General features: G+C 35.2%; 1 protein-coding gene across 1 annotated transcript in view; it reads right to left on the bottom strand.

Moving 5' to 3' along the window:
• Window positions 1-16,106, bottom strand: part of LOC131681572 (homocysteine S-methyltransferase-like) — a 29,762-nt gene extending 13,656 nt beyond the window's left edge. Inside the window, exons 1-2 of the mRNA XM_058962419.1 lie at window positions 16,047-16,106; window positions 6,370-6,929 (exon numbers count right to left, since the gene is read on the bottom strand). Coding sequence (XP_058818402.1) covers window positions 6,370-6,867 — 498 coding nt within the window. The 5' untranslated portion in view covers window positions 6,868-6,929; window positions 16,047-16,106. The remainder of the gene's footprint in view (window positions 1-6,369; window positions 6,930-16,046) is intronic.
• Window positions 16,107-22,243: the final 6,137 nt, after the last annotated feature.

Here is a 22,243-nt window from a genome sequence, read left to right as displayed (position 1 = left end):
CTTCCGGAATCGTCGATAGTGGACAATATATTCAAAGAATGTTTGATTGGCAATCAGTGATCTAGCTCTACGATTAGAAGTAATTTGGTGACCATTTCAATAGTTTTTAGTTTAGTGAGGTATTACGATTGTACCGATTTATATGGGAAATTCCAGTGTATCCTTACTAACACCCCTGTAACTCCGGAAGCAAGAGTCAGAACCGAATGAAATTCAGCAGCAGTCAATGGCATTACTGTATCTTTCATTTGAAATTAAGTTCGTAAAAATCGGTAGAGAATTCGTTGTGTAATGGGTGTGATATTAGCTTAGGAACTTGGCGGGTTCCCCGAGGGCGTCATGAACCGTCATAGGTGGCCAATGTGGTCAAAGCTGCTTTGATTGATCATTAGTGATCCAGACCCGCAAATTAGAGTAATGTTACATCAATTTTAATATGTTTTACATCATTTGAACATTATGGTGGTACCAGTTTATATGGGAATTTGCTGTGTGACCGCACTCTTCAACCCGTAACTCCGGAACCGGAAGTCGGATCAACTAAAAATTCAATAGCAGCTTATGGGAGCGTTATACCTTTCAGATGAAACTTAGTTTGCGAAAATCGGTTCAGCCATCTCTGAGAAAATTGTGTGAGTTTAAATGACACACACACATACACACACACACACACATACACACACATACATACACACACAGACATTTGCCGATCTCGACGAACTGAATCGAATGGTGTATGATACTCGGCCCTCCGGGCCTCGGTTAAAAAGTCGATTTTTACAGTGATTGCATAGCCTTTCTTTATATGAGAAAGGCAAAAATGTCAAAAATGAACGCTTCATCGTAAAGAAACATAACTGTAATTGTTCACTACAGTATACGTAGCAACCATTCATCCCACATTTGACGTTACTCAAGCTTTCAAATAATTGCACGGAGATTTGGGGAATTCGTAAAAAAAATCAGGTGAGAGATGCGTAATATGTAGTAACAAAAATAACAATAACGTAGTAAACTAATAAAATTTAAAACAGAAAGATGTTAAAAATGGTTGTGAAAAAGAGGCACAAAATCGGTATTTAAAAACTGGGGTGGGAAAGACGGACATCTGGCTTGGGTAATATAGACACACGGCATTGATAACGATGAACATAGGACAAGGGGTGAGTGAGACGCTTCTCGATCAATAAATTTTGTTTTCTGTCGGTACATCACAATCTAGTAATAATAAAAAAATCGCCCAAGGGTATGCAATTTGATGGCATTCTGGTTTGTATTAGCGTATAAATATGTTGTATGTCACAATGTATAAAATTTTATTACACGGAGCATTACTAATTAAACTCGCATGCTAATAGGAGCTATAGGGAAAGTTATTCACGAAAATTTTTCCGAATTGATGTCAACAGAATTACATTGAGTTCCGAACCATTCCTCATTAGCATAAGTCCGTCAGCTAGAAAAAATCGACAGATGAACTCATCAACTACTTAAGAGTTACTTGCGTCCGAAAAATTTGGGGCTTCGGAATCTGACGAAAAATATATTCACATATAAACATGTATTTGCGCCTATGTCCAATTTCTTATCAACACAGTAATAGGGTTTCACTGTACCCACAACATAAGTGCCTTAGGCATGCCCTTTAGATCAGATTGATTCAGCGTAGTGGTAGTGAGGATATTTTGCCTTTCTGTCATCTAATCTACAGTCATCAAAGGGTACAGCAGGACTATAAAAGCCTAGCTCGCAGCAGTTCAGGCACGTTCTTACGTTTGTACTTTATAAGTTACTTAGTCAATAATGTGTGTTCATCATTCGTTAGTATACGTTGAGTAAAATATTTTGTTCCTTATCATCAGTCCGCCATTTTGTCCGTGAAAATGATTAATATATACCCATAGTAGTTTATCGTACCCGCGAGTTTTACTCCACCGCTACCGAAACAGATTTCCCTACAAAGACAAATCCGACACCTCAACAGACGCTTGAATGTGCGTTAACATTTTTGGTCCTTCGAGCCGGATACGGTACAGGACAGGTTCTCGGACACTACATCGGACTACTTAGTGCGGGGAGAAGCTCCCAGAAAGTGCGGACAATCGGACCATTGTGCAGTGTGCCAAGTCGGCGAACAATACGCCGCACAGTGGCTCAAAACAGCGTTTTGAGGTACTTAATTTATTAGTGTCAAAATTGTCCATATTAGCGATTTCACATATTCTACAATGTTTGTGTGTGTAAAAAGCGCCATCTTTTGGTAATATTTTTTTTTTTAAATTGATCATAGTAGGCTACAGAAAATTTAACTTTTGAACCGAAAGAGATAGCGCTTGGCTATCTTCGACAAAGTTGTAGAGGAGAGTATTTTTATAAATTTTGCAGAAGACATGTTGTCTCTGTCACTCATAGTAATCGAGTTATGAGAAGTTCTCTATGGTGAACTCCTTCATTTCCTATTTTTACTTATAACTTTTTTATTTCTGATTTTTCGCATTAATAATGTTCTAAGGCATTTTTAACCATCATAAAACACACAACTTTTCCGAATAGACCAGATAGCTGTGAATGCTATGTAAAGACTTATAGCTGATTTTAATTTAATTTTGGTCTGTTTTTGAACCCGTGTAACTTCACTATCGGCAAAAATTGTAATTATACTATCAATTATTCTAATAGGACTAGATTTCATCCACAAAACGAAGGTAAAATTGTTTGTCCATAAGCACCCGTTCAAAAGTTATATTCTTTTGAAAGCTTTATGTCTGGCCCTCCTGAAGTCGCGTTGGCTCACTGAACGAGTAGGCGCTGGTGTTCAAAGACGCTTTCGCTTGATTTCCTGAGTGATGCACACTCTGTGCACTAGTGCGTCTACCGGATATTGAATGATTTTCTAATATGTGATATACAATTTCATCTCGGTCCGGTTTATACGCGTGAATTTTAGTTTCAGGATATGGATAAAGAAGTAAAAGATACACATTTTCCATATAATTGCTGCATTAACCGGTTGGATATTTTCAAATATTTCAGACTGTGGTGAAGGCAGCAATTTTATGCATCATCTTTTTGCCCTGAAGCTAACATTCATACGATAATCTGAACCGAGATGAAATTGTATGTCACCCGTTGGTAAATCATTCAATATAGGTGTTAACCTTCCGGTAGACGCGCTACTACACAGAGTGCGCGTCACTCAGGAAATCAAGCGAAAGCGTCTTTGAACACCAGCGCCTACTCGTTCAGTGAGCCATTCACGCGACTTCAGGAGGGCCAGACATAAAGTTTTCAAAAGTGTATAACTTTTGAACGGGTGCTTATGGACAAACAATTTTACCTTAGTTTTATAGGTGAAACCTAGTCCTATTAGAATAATTGATAGTATAATTACAATTTTTGCCGATAGAGAAGTTACACGGGTTCAAAAACAGGCCAAAATTAAATCAAAATCAGCATTCACAGCTATCTAGTCTCTTCGGAAAAGTTGTGTGTTTTATGATGGTTAAAAATGCCTTAAAACATTGTTAATGCCAAAAATCAGAAATAAAAAAGTTATAAGTAAAAATAGGAAATGAAGGAGTTCACCATAGAGAACTTCTCATAACTCGATTACTATGAGTGACAGAGACAACATGTCTTCTGCAAAATTTATGAAAATACTCTCCTCTACAACTTTGTCGAAGATAGCCAAGCGCTATCTCTTTTGGTTCAAAAGTTAAATTTTCCGTAGCCTACTATGATCACTATTTAAAAAAAATAATATTACCAAAAGATGGCGCTTTTTACGCACACAAACATTGTAGAATATGTGAAATCGCTAATATGAACAGTTTTGACTCTAATGAATTAAGTACCTCAAAACGCTGTTTTGAGCCACTGTGCGCCGTGAAGAAAGACGGCGATTACAAAGGGTGGTCGCCATCGTGGACGCCGAGTGACGCTACCGCTGCGGGATCGAACGCCATCGCGACGACGATCGACGCCACGAGGACTTGAGAGCAGTGATCGAGGATTAAGGACAACGGCAGGAAATTTCGGTGACAGCATGTAAATAGCATTTGACAGAAATCTTGGGAAATTATGTATAATATTGGTAAAATATTATATATATATATATATATATATATATTATATATATATATATATATATATATATATATATATATATATATATATATATATATATATATATATATATATATATATATATATGTATATATATATATATATATATATATATATATATATATATATATATATATATATATATATATATATATATATATATATATATATATATATATATATATATACATATATATATATATATATATATATATATATATATATATATATATATATATATATATATATATATATATATATATATATATATATATATATATATATATATATATATATATATAACTTACCGAAGTATGGACTTCGGATGGTTTTTTAAAAAGTTAAACTATACGGTTTGACGATCGAACTAAGACTGATTTTATTGCTTCATATCGATTAAACCTGAACCTACATATTATTTGTTGAATACACAAATTGTTGGCGTTGCAGTCTGGGTGCTCAGCTGACGAATCATTCTTGGTGCAGGTGCCATGGACTGGACGGATGTGTCCGATGGTTTCGGCGATGGGAACTGATGACGATGAACTGATGAATTGATGACTGGGCTGTATGTTACTTGTGACTTCGTGATATTGGAATCATTTTGGAGTCAGGCTGGGTTGGGTATATTTATATATATATATATATATATATATATATATATATATATATATATATATATATATATATATATATATATATATATATATATATATATATATATATATATATATATATATATATATATATATAATTATATATATATATATATATATATATATATATATATATATATATATATATATATATATATATAATTATATATATATATATATATATATATATATATATATATATATATATATATATATATATATATATATATATATATATATATATATATATATATATATATATATATATATATATATTAGAGTGACAAGAAAAAAATGACCCCTATCCGCCCATCCGTGAGTCGATTCCTAGTCCCACCAGGAGTACTTGCTCCAAATTTGAAGCAAATCGGACAAGTCTAGCTACCGGACCAACGTGCTCGAAGTTTGTATGGGATTTTTCGACAATTTACATGGAGAAAACCCACTAGCGCGCATTTTCGCCGCTAGGTGGCACTGTATGCATCGCATTGTCACTGTAAGTGAAAATAAGAAGGATAATTTAATTGTCTCCAACTTTGTCGAAGAGTGCTAGTCAATCCGGCTTTGTTAAAAAAAGTTATTAAACTTTTAACAAAGTGATGTCTGAGTCAGTTTTGCATGGGGCCTAGCAGTGCATGGTTTTGTATCGGTACTCGATTCCCACCAACTATTAATTTTTGTGAGTTAATGGTTAGATTTAGCTGAATAGTATGTTCAGAAGAATTGTAGTATGTGATACGAGTTATGTTCTGGTTAGAAAATTTTAGTTCCACCTGTGACCGCATAGAGGGCGCCAACACTTTAATTAATTGTTATTGCCATCAAAAATCTTGTTTTTTGGCTGACACATTTTCCAAAAAAAGCACTCCGAAACAACATTCGCCCCTAGCGCAGGCACACGAATACGGAGAACCTCAAAATTTTGTGAGATAGAACAGAGCTACACTGCCCATTAATGCATAAGAGTCCCATATTGAAAAACAGCAAACCGAGAAAAACGCTGCTCAAGATTTACATTTTCATTGAGCCTTGTGGATGGGACAACCATGTTTTGGTATTTTTTTTCGAAAATTTTAAACAAATCTGGTAATCTCATTTGCGCATTGTGATTCACTGGTGATACAGAATACAATCGAACAGATAACTCATTTTCAACAAAAATCCACATGGAGCTATTATGATTTTATGGACAGTAAATGACAGCCATGAAAATGATATATACGCTTTTCATAATATTGTTATAGCTGAAAACAGCAAGGGGTTCGAAATGGCCCACTTCCCCCTATTATTTTTTTACAATGACATGTTAGCTGATTTTTTTTAGCGAAGATCAGATTTATAATTTATAAGTGCTATGAAAAATATGGCGCCTCCGGACATCCACTGTCAGTCGCTCAATTTTGAATAATTTGCAATGAAAATTTGAGAAAATATTGTCCATTTGTAGAATTATTGCAGGAAAATGTACAGAATTTTTTAAAGCTTTTTTTAAATCGTCTTTTTCACCGAATTAACCGAACTGTAAGATTAATTCGGTTAAAAATATGCCATACGACATTTCAAGAAATAAACATCCAACTGCGCCTACCTTACACGGGATCGTTTCGATCCCTACCACGTCCACTCCAGCTTCCAAGCAAGCATCAATCCGATTTCTGTGCCACTTCTGAATGGTATCCGCTGTGACGTAATCCGCGTACTCCCCGGTGTACTCCGATCCGTCGTGCAAATGTGCCCCGTACGGTCCGACTGAGGCTACCACCAGTGGAACACGTCGAACATCGTTCTCTGCCAGATATTTGGTCCTGGCCATTTGAGCTAGTTTGACTGTTGATTTGATCAGCTGTAAGCTGCCCTCTTCACTCAGATCTAAATATTCCATGTAGCCTTCGATACTGGCTTGGTACGTGTTGGTCATAATACATTCAGCTCCTGCTTCTAGGAAGTCCAGATGAGTTTTGAACACAGCATTCGGATTGGTGGCATTGAACCGGGCACTCCACAGCGGATCTCCGTCAATGTGAGTTCCTACGTGAACTGAAAGCTGGGTGGCAAACCCACCGTCTAGCACTGTTACTTTCTCCATTGTTCAGCGAGCAATACTGGAATACGAAAAAAACACAATCCTGACTGGCGTCTGGACGGGAACTGAAAGTATAGTGGAACATTGTTTGCAATTTAATAAGAAAGAATAAAATCCTTATCTGTTAGAGCGAGCGTAAGGGCGATTTCGATTAGACTTTAGGTCGGCTATTAAGTAGCACAAACAGTGAGGCATCTTGGACAGTGGAACAAAGTGTTTGTGCCTTGTGGAGAAGCAAGACATATCAGCGCGAAATGTGATGATGATTTTTCACTGACAAGATTTTAACTGACTTTGGTTGCTATAGGAGCGGTCGGTCTCGATCGTGTGTAAGGTTATCAGTGAGCTCGCAACAAGCAAAAATGCACACCCGCGAAGGGAATGCTGACTATATTTTAAATACCAGAATTATTACATGTACATATAAATAATGTAAATAAGCGTAAGCAACAAAGTATGGACCATAACCCTTGAATGTTAGAGTTACACTACCGGATTTGCAATCAGAAAGAAAGAGTACAACATTTTTTTATACAAGCGTTACTGCCAGCAATTTGATTATTCGTCTTTGTGGTGGAAAAATTTCTAACTCTGTGCGGGGTTACAAAACGAACCCAGGTGAGTTGCGTACAAGGCAATAGATTGACCAACTACGCTATCCTCCTCCCTTGAAATATTTATACTATCACACTTAAGGGAATTCGATAAAGATGAAGTCTTTATCTTTACTATCACACTTAAGGGAATTCGATAAAGATGAAGTCTTCAGAAACTGGAAAATTTAGAATAACTATTATTTCGAATCCGGTTTTGTGGAAAGTTCCGATGTTTGAAAACAATAATAATAACGCTGGTAACAATAGTATTCATGCATTGCTATTCCAGATAACCTAAAGAAATTAACTAGCCTGAACTGGACTGGCGAGGATCAGCAGAGTAAACAGAGAGCAGAACGGGATAAAATGCGCGAAAGCTTGAATGATAATCTTTATTTAAAAAAAAACGGTTTTAAAGGTACAAACTGTTTTATATTTCATTATTGATTTGAGAACAAGGATTGAGGAGTATATATGAAAGCATCATTAAAAACGAAAATTCTAACTGTGCCAAATTCAGCCAGTTAATAGTTTACCCATATTGTTGAAAAATGCCTTCTCTCCAAATCCTAAAGTATTTGTGCATGAAAGTTTTAAACCGTTTTCCCCGCATGTGTCTGGGGAGCCAATACATTTTAATCTTTGCACAGACGGTAATAGCAACGACCTTGCGTGTGAATTTGTCTGATACCCTAGCGCAAGTGGAATGAATGACCTTTGCTCGAAGTGGCTGGAATCTGCTTGGAGATTGATGATTCTCCGGACAAAACCTGCCAATATACTAGACCTCTCCACATTTTGAAAAAGTTTTAAAATATGCACGGGTCAGCTCAAAGTTTTGTTCCAGGTGTGAATTTAAGAACTTTCGCCAAAATGGCTTAATTTGGACATGATTTAGAGGTGTCTCCAATCAAAAATCGTGTTTTTGCTATGTTTCCATAGGAAGATCACTTACACTCTGATTTAATAGGCCATACATGCCCAAGGTTGTTCCTTAGACATATCTTAACATGTTTTAACAGGTGAACACGGCTCTAATCGTAATAGAAAATTTGTTAACTGGATTTTTATATAGAAAAGAATACCAAAACCAAGAAAAAATACTACAAATTTTTCTTAGTTTTGATATACTTCTCTATTTCAAAATCCCGTTAACAAATTTTCTGTTGCGATTAGAGACATGTTCACCTGTTAAAACATGTTGAGATATGTCTAAGGAACAACCTTTGATGTGCATGTAGGTCCTGTTAAATCAGAGTGTAAGTGATCTTCCTATGGAAACATAGCAAAAACACGATTTTTGATTGGAGACATCTCTAAATCATGTCCAAATTAAGCCATTTTTGGCGAAAGCTCTTAAATTCACACCTGGAACAAAAAATTGAGCTGACCCGTGTATATTTCAAACGTTTTTCAAAATGTGGAGAGGTCTACTATATACAGACCATGGGCAATTCGGCGGCTGACATATCGTCGCTGTTGTGCTATCTTATTACAAGCGCCATTTAGCACATACCGAGAAAAACGATTTTTAAAGTTTGAGATTGAATATCTTGAAACTTATAAATGATATAAACAATTCAAAGAAGACAATTGATACTTCTATCTATTCTGTATTAATCTCTCAAGTATTGGGAAGATCGGTTGACTATGTTGCGAATTTTTACTATGAATGCAAACAAAAGTCGCGCTCACACGTGATGACAAAATTTATGTGGCGTGTCATAATCGTGCATGGAAAATTTTTCATAGAAAAATATCATTAGTTATAAACTTTCATTAATATCTTTGACTTCATTTGATCTAAGAACAATCGGTGGGATGCATTTTGAAAGAAATGAGTCAGGGAATCTAGAAAAAAAAGTTATTTTTGGTTACAGTGTTGCCAAATATGCTATATTTCCAGTTTAAAACATAAACTGCATTTTTTCGCAATTCGTGTAATTTTGTTTTGAAAATGATTATGCCATTGTGTTTCTCAAATAGTGTTACACACGAAAACATATTATACATCAAGATAACTTGAACCAATCCCCAGACACAGTCATTTGAAGCAAAAAAATAAAAAAAAAATCTCAGCAAGTTTCTCGCTATTCTCAAGCAGAATGTCGGACAAGCAGAATGTCCAATTTCTGAAAACACCACTTTGTAGAGATTTTTTAGATAAGTTATGTGGCATATCTAACTAAGTTTAACCCAAAATGGCGTTTGTCTTAAGATAGCACAACAGCGACGATATGTAGCCTACTGGTGGGTGATATACCGTCGCTGTTGTGCTATCTTATGACAAGCGCCATTTAGCACTTTTCGAGAAAAACGATTTTTAAAGTTTGAGATTGAATATCTTAAAATTTATAAATGCTAGAAGCTTTTCGGAGAAGACATTCGATACTTCTATCTTTTCTAAAGTAATCTCTCGATTTGTGTGAAGATCGGTTGACTACACTTACAGTTTTTGCTTAAAATGTAAACCAAAGTCGCTCGCATACGTGTCATAAGTGTGTATTCATGATAAAATATGTATGACGTGTCACAAATGTGCACCGAAGATTTCATATAAAAATGAATTATAACTGATTCGTAAAATTATGCGTTATAGATCACTATGTCCAATATTATACTTTTCCATGCGATAGCAGCAATATCAGGTTGCAAAATGATAGTATTGGAAAACAAAGTTTTCCCAATTTTCCTCCATTATTCAGGAAAAACAATAAACAAAAGTTGGTTTCATTGACAATTTAGAGACAATGTCTATTAAACAATGTTATTGTTGACAGGTGACTAGACGAAACAAATATTTTTCTTGCATAATCCATCACTACATTTCGGTATACTTTCCAAAACAAGTGGAAATCTCAAAAGGAAATTTGTTCAATAATCTTGAATATATAAGCCAACCATTCCCAGAAAAAAACTATGGTAGGAAAAGTTTTGCTCCCAAGACAAGAACCTAGCTAATGCTTATGGTTGATCTGCATAGGAATTACCTATGTCATCAGTTCACCCCAAAATGGCGTTTGTCATAAGATAGCACAACAGCGACGATTACAGTGACACAATTTCATTTTCGTAAACCGCTATGCGGATAGCTTATATGCAATTTACAAGTAAAAAATTAGTTTACGAGACATTTATTTATGTAGAAATGGTTCACTAGACAGCATAGAGGAGATACAATAATTATCTTTGTACTACAAATGCTCATTATTTCAAAAGTAATCATAACTCTAAAGATAGTCAAATATACACGCAATCTCATATTCGTACAGTACACATATTTTTTCAAAAATCAATTGAAATTTCAATAATAAATATTCAATGCAGTAGCCTTTGTTTGTAATTACAGTTTTCAATCGTGTTGGAATGCTGACCAATAGTTTTTGTGTATATTCAACTTTAATTTTATCCCATTCTTCTAAATAGTAGTTTCTAAGCTCATTCTTATTATAATCAGGATAGCTTCGCACTTTTTATTCAAATACTCCCATTTATTTTTCTAATCAGTTAATTAACGGGGCCCGCAGTGGAGAATCCATGACATTTAAACAATTATAAATTTACTCTAAACATCCACCATTTCTTAGTAAAAGTACCATTTCACGGAAGCTTTGCTTTAAAATTTATTTTAAGATATTCATAATAAAATAGACATTCTGATCCATCATTCCATCAATGAAGACCAAATTTCTAGCGGACATATAATGCCCCATACAATAACTATACTGTCCCTGCGCTTAGCTGCTGTTATAAGACTATTACGTCCCGGTCTAAGATCAATTTTCTCCACTCAAAACAATAGCCATTTGAATCAAAGATGATGAATTTGAACTCGTAGACAAAGTTTACAATCTTTCCAATATTCCGATAAAATGTTTTAATGTTGTTTATTTAATATAAATCAATTATTTGTTTTTCTCATTGATGAACAGCTTCTTGCTCAGAACACAAGCATTGTAATTGTCCGTCCACCGTACATTACGAGCCGTACCAGAGCAGACTTATACTTACATGCTATGATTCAATTTATTTACCATGTATATAACATTAATTGCTCGGTTTTCCTTTTTCTAATTAAAAATCGTTTATCCCTCATCGTAAATTATTTACAGGTCAAGTTGTTCGAAATATCTGCTTTGCGTTTCGCCACATAAAAGTTTTTAACGACATGTTAAATAGTTGCACGCAACCTTTGAACAATTCCAAGGATTTTATGAAGTGATTTAGCTTCATTTTGGTGAGTAATAATTAGTTTCCGTCCCATAATGGCAGTTAGTTTACTTTTTTAAACCATCACGTTAATTTGAGAGAATTTCTTAAACTAGTGTTGAGGAAACTGTGCCAATGAACACTTTTCTGTAGTTATAAAATCTATTTTTCTAAGTAAATCAGAAAAATAAAGAAATAACAGGTCTTACATTACAATTTATTTGACTTTTCAAAAGTGTACGAATATGAAATTGTGCCATTTTCACACCAAGTAATGATTTTTTATGTGTAGTGTACGGGAACTTGCACAGTATAGATTACAAATGATAAGAAAATGACAGATAATGATTCTACTACCACATTTACAAAACAATACCTATATTAAATAGCGCAAAAATTTATGAAATAATATTTCGATTCATCGAATTAATTGCCAAAAATCATTTTTTTGCCAACACTGCGGGTGTACCATATATTTTTCATGTAGCATACTAAAATAACATCATATACTTTAGATTTACCACATTGGCATGTTTGGATGAATTATTCAAAAGCCTTAGCTCAATTTCATGGGCATAGGTAGTTTAGCAATAGGGCATAGTGAGGGGAGGGGGAGACTTGTAAATATGGAAATTTGAACTGAAATAACTGAAATCTTATCGAGTTGGAATGTTCAGATGAATTGTTTTACAACATTAACACAATCCACAGGAGCCCAGTTGAACAGCAATTTTTAGAGCAAAGAGCATCCTATCAAATCATAGTGCGTATTGAACTGAATCAATGCATTCCTGTGACATATCAACTCGACATCAGTTGATTCAGTCTGCAACTTTACTTCAATTGATATAAAGTCAATGCAGAGGGATATAGTATGTTTCGTTTCATCGTTACTATTATGTACAGGGCATTGTGCAAATGTTTTAAAATAATTCATCTGAACATTTCAACTCGACAAGATTTCAGTTATTTCAGTTAGAATTTCTATATGTTGAAGCCAACCCCCCCCCCTCCCCTCACTACGCCCTATTGCGAAAATACCTACGCCCATAAAATTGAGCTAAGACTTTTGAATAATTCATCCAAACATACCAATGTGGTAAATCTAAAATATATGATGTTATTTTGGTATGCTATATGAAATATCATTGGTACACCCGCAGCGTTGGCAAAAAAAATGATTTTTGGCAATTAATTCTATCTATCGAAATGTGAACAGCTATAACTTGTTGTAGAGACATTTTAGCACCATGCATCCTTCGGCAAAGTTGTTCAGCATATCCTGGACTACACTTCTATCTAATTGTTGGTATACTGCAGGAAGAATTGTAGTCTGTAAAATTGAAAATTCAAAAAGTAGGTTTTCTCATACTAATTTCCAGACAAATTTCAAACGCAATGCGCAACGCCGGGTCAAATCCAATCGACCCCAAATTTTGCACAGTTGTTTGGGACCCTAAATGGAACCAAAAAAGTGCTGTGCTCGGTTGATTAGGTTATGATTACGTTTTTCCATATAACAATGCCCCACCCTAATATAGATGTACTAACAAACACTGTAATCATTGAAGTCAATCTACATAAAAATGACTTCTCGAACAAAGGGATGCTCGTTTGTAAAAAAAATTCTCTAAATTTAAATATCAAACAATAGATACATACACATAACTATGAAATTGAATTCAACGAACACAATACAATTACATCATAAACTAAATTTTTTTTCTGATGCCAATTATTCATAAAGGTTAAAAAAAGTTAGTTTCTTGGATCCACCTACAAATGAGTAATAGTATCCATTAAGGGTAGGCGAAACGCGATTCTGGTCTATACGGTACGAAACGAAACGAATAACTCTTCCGTATTATCTTAACGATACGAAACGAAACGAAATTTTAATAGTAGATGTTGTTCGCAACACGAAATTCTTTGTTGACGAAAACATTTACGAACTATTGCGAAATTTTTCAAAAACCATTTGATATAAGGAAAGTTAATTCTTTTTAATGCTTTTGAATAGTAGAAAGTGTCCAATTATGAAAAATATTTGTAACTCATGGTAAGCGATCGAAGATTAAAAACATTTTTCAAAAATTGTGACTGTATATTTGTAAAAATAGTCAGGAAAAGTCATATACATTATTAGAGCAATTATCTCTTTTTAGTTAGCCCAAGGCTTACTGAGCCACAGAAGCAATCTAGCAAACGAAATTTAAAACTTATTTAGTTTTCGTTCTAGCAAATTCTGAACTATTACATCTAAGCCTTTGTTTCGATTATAGAGGTTTTAACATTAGTCATTTGCCTCTTTTACTGATCAGAAAAAGTTTTAACCCTATATGCGGGGTTGGGACACGAACACAGGTGAGTTGCGTATAAGGTCAACTACGCTTTGCTCGCACCGACCTAAGCTTTCGGAACAAGTAATAATTGTTAGATTATAAAAAATAATGTCGAAAGATCTACCTTTTTCACACATCATAACTCCAAATGCGCAAAATGAAATTTTTTAGGATAAAAAGATTAGGTTTGAAGGGTATTTTGTGGAAAAATTCTTACTGGAACTTCTATTACAGTTACAAGACCTAGAAATAGAGGATTCCCAGAAATTATTTCATCATGGGTTATTCATATCTTTTCCGAAGACAGCAAATATGTATCACTCATTATACTAGTCGCCTGTTTAGGCCTGTTTTAGGTCACAGCGCAAAAACAAAATTATTTCGTAATATCCACTTTCATTCTTTCTTTGGTTTTTGGTCAATATCTCGTATGAAAATTGCCCGATAAATAAAATAAATAAACTGTTCAAAGCATGTTCTCTTTACAATCATTTAAAATCTTATGTAGGATTACATCAGGAATCAGAATATATTGGCTTAAATGGCACGTTCGCCGTATGTAGTCGGGGATTTATGCGACCACAGTCGAAATAAAAGAAAATTGAGAATGTCAAAAATTATACTTCTTACAGCTTAGTCGCTTGAAACTCCAAAAAAATTATACTTGATCTACCCACGGTTTCATCGGATACTTTTTACAAAATATTGACGAATAAATGAAAAGACTACCCAAAGCTTTTTAAAAAATCTCGAAAACGCTGTTTTTAAAAAGAAAACGAGTATTGTTTTCGTGTTAGGCGACGCAAACTCGATTTTGAAAACTTTTTTCTTAGCTTAGCTTACCCCTAAATTTGTAAAATAGTGTTATTACATTTGTAAATTAGTCAACCTAGTCCATATATCTCAATTACCTTTGAATAGGCCGTTAACGCTCGAGATTGACGAATATTATCTGTGATATAATTGTAGCTAAAATGAGTAAGCTGTACTTTGAATCAATTTTTCATTAGTGCACCTTGCGCATGACATATCAGGTAAATCGTTGCTCCGATCAGTTATCGAAATCTACTCAGTCATCGCAAGACGGCTGTAAGAATTGAGAATTACTCCGGATGCATCGGTTCACCTTTCAATAGATAAAACGTTATAATTTTTGTGTAAAATTTAATTTAACCAAGAAACAGTTACACCGTTTAAAATTAACCGAATTTTGAATAATTTTCGAATAGTTTCGCAAACTTTGCGAAACAGGCCAAAAAAGATCGCAAAATGTCGGCGAAAATTGCGAATTTAAACGAAACTTAGGCCATACATAGGTGGGGCAAAATGCACCATTGTGAGGATAAAATGCACCACTGCAACGAAGCATAACGAAGCATAAGACATGGTTGAAGCAGAAAAATGTTTCGCGAGGAATGCGACACCGTGAACAAGAAGTTTCTTCTTGGGCAGTTTTGTATTCTTATTTCCGCAAAGTTTGCGAAAAATTTCGTTTCAATTCGTTTCGTTCCGACATTTTGCGAAAAAATAAAATTTCGCCCACCCTTAGTATCCATGTTATATAAAAATTGATATATATTTTTCTGAAATAAAAAAAAGTTCTAGACCCTTAGGAAGAACAATTCAAAACTTGTCTCCTTTAAAAGAGAAGCAAGTTTCCGAATAGTGAGTACTTGGCTAAATGTCGGTCATTGATGTCTTCGGAGGTATTTATTAACGTAACAAGTCCCTCCTTCTGATACTGAATGTCCAAAGATGCATCCTCCTAAAAGTGAGATATCTTCTGAGAGCTATTCCTATCTCAGATGAAAGAGGAGTATCTAAGCTTTCAATTAGTGAGTATTTCAACGGTACTGATTTTTTTTGTATAAATATTGTTCTACCAGAGACACCGTGATTTCAATGTTTATTCTGAATTCTAAAACAAAACAGTAACGAAACAGAATTTTGTTTACAGAATCAATGACTGTCTTATCAATAGTTACTGTAAGACACCGTAATTCTCGTTCGTCTCCGCCGACTACATAATACTTACATCAAAACATAATCAACTCAAATAGAATAATCAGTTCTAAATGTGGACTAACAAGTACAAAAAACTATCAACACTGATTCACCTTTCTTATCACTAGAATATGTATTGTCAATAAGACGGCTACCGAGAAAATAAACAAACCGTGTCTCAGATCATATACCACGATCACTAATAGACATAAGTTTTCACTAGCAAGTGGATACTAAACGACGTCAAACAAGTAAGGGAAGGTGGGGTAGAATGTACCTCTAAAAATATTATATTTCAGGTCCCGATCGTTACTGACGGATTATATCCAACATTTTACGATGTAAATACAATATTATCATTAAGTTTTGCTAAATAATCATAAATATAAAACCCCGAAAAAATTTCTCTTTCATACGACCTGTGTTAAAACAAACAGGATCAAGAGCTATTTTGAGATATATGCGTAATAAACTGTACTGCCGTGATACGCATAACAGTCCCACCTGCATAGGAAACCCATAGCAAATAGGACTGTTATGCAGATCACGGTAGTGTATCGCATCAAATGTAGCACTACAAGTACAACATTTAGTTTTCTATGTTACGAAAAATGAATGTTGGCATGAAAAATATCAGAAAAAAATTATGGCACTCAATTTCGTTTAACTAAACTTAGGCCATACATAGGTGGGGCAAAATGCACCATTGTGAGGGTAAAATGCACCACTGCAACGAAGCATAAGACATAGTTGAAGCAGAAAAATGTTTCGCGAGGAATGCGACACCGTGAACAAGAAGTTTCTTCTTGGGCAGTTTTGTATTCTTATTTCTTTCATAAAGCCTAATGTTCATGAAGTACAGTGCATTCTATCGCCATGCCAATAAAAAATGATATATCTGGGAAAAAGCATTAAATATTTCATATATATTACAGTAGAACTACGAAAAACAGTAAAATAAGGAACACCGAAAATTTTCCCTCACTTTTAAGAAGAGTTGCATTCTATGCCGCCTTCCCCTATACTTGAATGCTCACTACAACTTACAACAGTACGAATACGAGTACTGATAATTAGCGTAGCAAAAGGTTTGTTGAATTGTAGAATGCGACAAGAGAGGATTTTGTCGAATAACGCCTTCAACTATGTAATGAGGGGTTTGTAATTAATAGTATACGGCAAACCGTGGCCATTGTACAGTGGTTTAAAACGCAACAAACGTTTTGGATAGTTCTGATTCTGAACAGGCTGAATTGAAGGTGTACAGTGGTGTTTCACTTTTTAACTAGAGTGCCGCACAGTGTATTTTTTAATAACTTCCCTATCATTTGCGATCAAAAGTTAAATGATCGGTGACAATTTTTTTAAAAATTTTAAAAAATAAAGGCTTACGTTCTATAGTAGTCTAGTACACACAGAAAAAAAACAGTAAAAATAAGCAAATTTGGGTTTTAAATAACAATTTTTCCGTTCGAAATAGTGATAAACAAGATTCAGGCTTGATTGAATTAATGCTGTTGCTTGAAATTACCAACAAATTCATTTGTTGGCTTTTCAATAGTTTCAACTACAGACACTTTATACACAGACTAGCGAAGTGTCAAAAATTGAGCATGAGGGTATTGTGAGCGAGGGTCTGCCCCAAAGGGAAAAAGAGCGTGTCCGGATAAGAATAAGAACAGTGGCAGTTTTGACAAACGCAAAACAGATTCAAGATAATCTGCATAAGGTGTATGCATGTGTGTACAATAATATTTTTGGTGGCAAACGCTTTGAGAGGCTGAAAGCACTAGTTTCTATATTCAAAACATTGTTTTAATTAAATTCGATTTTATTAACCTCTTTTTTGGGAAGTGAATCAGTATTTACGCAATGTCGATCTTGCTAATCGTAAAACCAAAACTCTCGCTTTAAGTATGCCTATACCTTATCTGGTACCATCTTGGGTTTTCACGTCATTTGCAGTTTGACAAGACCAAAATTTGACAAGACCATAATTTGATGTTGGAACGGTCTATCCCTGAGAATGATCATAGGAAGGGCAATCTCTCGATTGTGAGGGGAAGTAAAGAGGAAAGGCAGAAGGGTGTCACTCCTGTCATCCTCTATGGAGATATACAGACTTTGACAGTAGTCAACATATGTGGGCCTAGCCGCATCTAGGCCCATGTCGCCTGTGCAATAGCATTGGGTTGTTTTGATTTGAACAAAGGCAGATGTTGGCTAGGACAAAATGGCTGCCTAGCAGGGGGCTGAGGAAAGGCCATGCAAAGCTGATGGAATCTTCCGTGATGCCAGTTTACATGCATGGTTGCTAGTTGTACTGTTTTTGTCTCCGCAAGTCTGTGATACAAAGTGTCTGTAGTTCCAACACTTCTCGACAAATATATGATTACGGCTTAAAAACCAACTGTCAGAATTCTCTTTGAAAGGAAATTCCGGACAAACCGTTACTCGCCCATCACAGATGTTGGTAGTAAACAAAAGAGAAAAGTTTTCTCTTTCCTTAATTGCTATAAACTGTGTTTAGTCAGTAACGGTTTGTCCGGAATTTTCGTACAAAGAGAATTTTGACAGTTGGCTTTTAATCCGTAATCATATGTTTGTCGAGAAATATTTCGTTTGAAACAACAAAATCATGATAAGTTTAACCGAACAAACAAGTTCGAAGGAACAAAAACAAATCTTTGGTATAAACCAAAGGAGAGAACAACTCAAATTTAGTTGAAATCAAACAAAGATTCCGTTGGTTTTTTAACAAAGGGATCAGTTAGATCTAATGAATATTATTTTGATTCAACAATGTTTCTATTCAAAATGCAAACAGAAATATTTGTTGAACTAAACCAAATATATGCTTTCGAGAAACGCCCATTTCTATTTGAAACAGTCATTACTAACGTTTTAGATTCAACAAAACGTTTTGTTGATTGAAAAAGGCCTGATTTTTCTGCGTATAGTTAAGGTTTTTGCATGCAATTTTAGTCGGATACAACACTGTGTGTAGTGTGGCATATAAAAATTGAAAGAAATTGGAATTCGCTTTCTCAGGAACAGAAGGGAGATGAGCTTATATTCATTTATTTTAATTTAATTTAATTAATTGAATTATTATTAGTTTAATTTAAGAAGTTAGATTTTTTGAATTTTTTAGTGTTTGCCATAAATATCTTAAAATTAACTTGTACCTAATTGGAATATGATATTTATTACTGTAGAACATTGATCAGATCCGTGACCTCGTTCGAAGGATACAATCGCTGAAAGTAGGGTTCATTTTACAGTGAACTGCATCAAGAATATTTTTGCTGCGGTGAGAAAGCTTTTCAAGATGGTTTTCAGAGGATCAGAAATATTTCAATCTCTAAATCGGAATAGGAATAGATCACCCCACAGTCTTCAACCCCATTAGCTGGTGCATATGGTGCATATACTTTGTACTTCTTCTAAAAATCGGTTCCTCGGATATGGCTTAACCGATTCAACCAAACTTAGTCTCAAATGAAAGGTGTTTTATCCCCGTAAAAGGCAATTTAATTACATCCCGGTTCCGGAGTTACGGGTTGTGGCGTGCGGTCACAAAGCAAACTCCGATTCAAACCGATACTCCGACGAAAGCAAAAAAGGTAAAAATTTCGCTAAAATGTCTCTCAAATAACTTAAATTTGCAGTTCTAGGTCACTGACGGCCAACCGAACTTTCGTTGACTACATTGACCACCATAGACGGTTCCGAAAGTGCCCGGGAAAAGCGACCATCTTTCCAAATAAACAAACTCACATCAGTTTCCCGGAAATGGTTGGGCCGATTTTCACAAACTTAGTCCCAAATGACAGCTATATTATCCCCACAGATGTCTATAAAATTTGGTATGCGTCACTTATATGGTTCCGGAAATATAGACTGAACGCTCCGGTCAAATATGAAATTCCCACATAAGCCGGAACTCAAAATTTTGTTTCAAAGGAGGGACCCCATGAAAGAAATCGAATTCGTATTTTTGATGCCAAACATCTTTAAAATGCATGAAACGTCGAGATTTTATTTTATCTCGAAATTTTTTTTATGAAGATCGACTTTCTGGGACTGGCTGATTTTGCACCTTTTTTCAATTTAAAATTACCGTAGTTGTTTTTCTTTCACAAAATTTTAGAACTCGAATAATAATTTCTTTTCTTGTATATACCTAGTTGTCATGTCATGTAGAATAAAAATATAATATATACATTTGAAAGCTTTTAATGATTATAAACATGCAGAAATTCGCGTGTTCATGATTGAGAAAGGCGCAATTGCACTGCTAGGTGGATTAAAACAGGTTTTTTTGTTTGTACTAATTTGACACGGCTCAATCAGGAGCGGATCCAGAAAAAAAATTTCGTGAGGGGTACGAAATGTTAATTTTGGAATGGACGTTATACAATTCGTTATGCGTCAAAACCTCATTTAATGAAAATCAGTTTTGGTGGTCAAATTTGGCTTGAAATGATTTTAAGATTAAAACTAAAATGAAATTGAAACTAATGCAAAAATTTTCAACAAGTTGAAAATTTTCGGAGGGGTCCGAACCCCCATGACCCTCTCCCTGGATCCGCCACTGGGCTCAATGCGTTAGCATAACTGAGCCGTGAATCTTTCAATATTTTTACAATATGTAGAAATTTAAATTAACTTTCAATTGTCCTTAGGTTCTTGTGGACGCAGCTTGCCGCTGCGTGTTGAGATCTTCTTCCTGCCGCACCTTGGAGGTCATTCGGTCCATCTTCTCTCGTGTTTTCGTTCACGTCCATGGCGTCATCGGTACTGCATTCATGATTCTCACGGTCGGATGTTCTTGTTTTTCCGGGTCGCTGTTGGAAATCCTTCGTCATCGGTGTTTGAAACTTTATTGGTAATGAATTTCCTTAGCAGCGTCTGCGCAACGTTTTCCGTAGTGTAGCGGCTGATCACAATATTGGCACGTTGGAATTTGCCTTGGGTACGTGACTAGTGTTCGTTGAGAATATGCAATACCTTGAGGTGATCTGCCTGAGATGGTCAAGTAGGAGGGAATATGTTTTGTCGGCCGCATTCTCACAACACGAACGCCGTTGCGAAGTCCTGGGAAGAAATTTCTACAAGTATCTTCCTTAACACTATCCACCTCTCCGTATTTTGACATTAATTGTTTGATAGCGGCGGAATCAGTGCAAGGTCATGTAGCTTTATTTCAATACCTTCATTATCAACATACGTTAGGATGCTATATAAAATGTTAGTACATTCGGCGACGTGTTTCAAGTTATTCTGCGAAGCGAATGATTTTGCTTGACTAATGTTTTTGAACGAAATCAGTAACGCATGACGTAAATTATGGAATTGCACAGAATTAACTTATGCTATGTTGAGCTTCATGTTCACCTTCAACAATTGCTCCACTTCACGAATCGATGGTCTTACCGGACATTTCGAGAAATCAACAGCAACATAGTTTATCCGCAACGGGACATACTCTTGCTTTGCATTGTCACTCATTGTTTGTTCACGTTTCACACACTAGGTAGAAGGAATCAATTTTTGCTTTTGCAAATAAACAAAGTGGCGGCGCCTGGGTTAATTTGATCACTTGACCTGCTACAGTAGCGGAGCGATTTACAGCAAGTTACGTTTATGACGACTGGGAAAAATTTTAAATTCGTTTCTATTTTAAATTGGTTCTAAACTCAAAATCATTCCAAACCCGATTCTACCACCAAAACCGATTTTAATTAAATGAAGTTATTACATATTACGTATTGTACAATGAACATTTCAAAATCGAATTTGTTTCTGGATCCGCCCCTGAGGCGAACCATTGCACGGGCCTATTGCCCAGTGCACGTTGGTAAAAGAACCAAGAAAGGAGAACGTTTATTTTTAATAGCGATACTTATCTTAGATAACGGTATCCAGGCAGCTCACAAGAAACGAAACACTGCTTCTGCTCTGCTGGTCGACTAACGGTTATCGCACACACACAAAAGAAAAAAGCCCAAGAGGCGGAGAATGCAAACGATAACCTTGAACGCGTATTAGCACTATTCTTTATCGCGATACACTGCACGGACTGCAAAGATCGACTGATCGCTGCGAGAGGCACAGTACGAATGATCGATACCTATATGTTAAGCAATGAAACTATGCTTTCTGACGTACAAACAAATAGATTTAATAGATTGCTTCAATGATACAAATGATGGAAATCTTTCG

The sequence above is a fragment of the Topomyia yanbarensis genome, chromosome 2 (genome assembly GCF_030247195.1).
Source record: "Topomyia yanbarensis strain Yona2022 chromosome 2, ASM3024719v1, whole genome shotgun sequence".
NCBI classification, from domain to species: Eukaryota; Metazoa; Arthropoda; class Insecta; order Diptera; family Culicidae; genus Topomyia; species Topomyia yanbarensis.
Note: the sequence above shows the minus strand (reverse complement) of the source record. Positions and strands in the feature narration are given on the sequence as shown.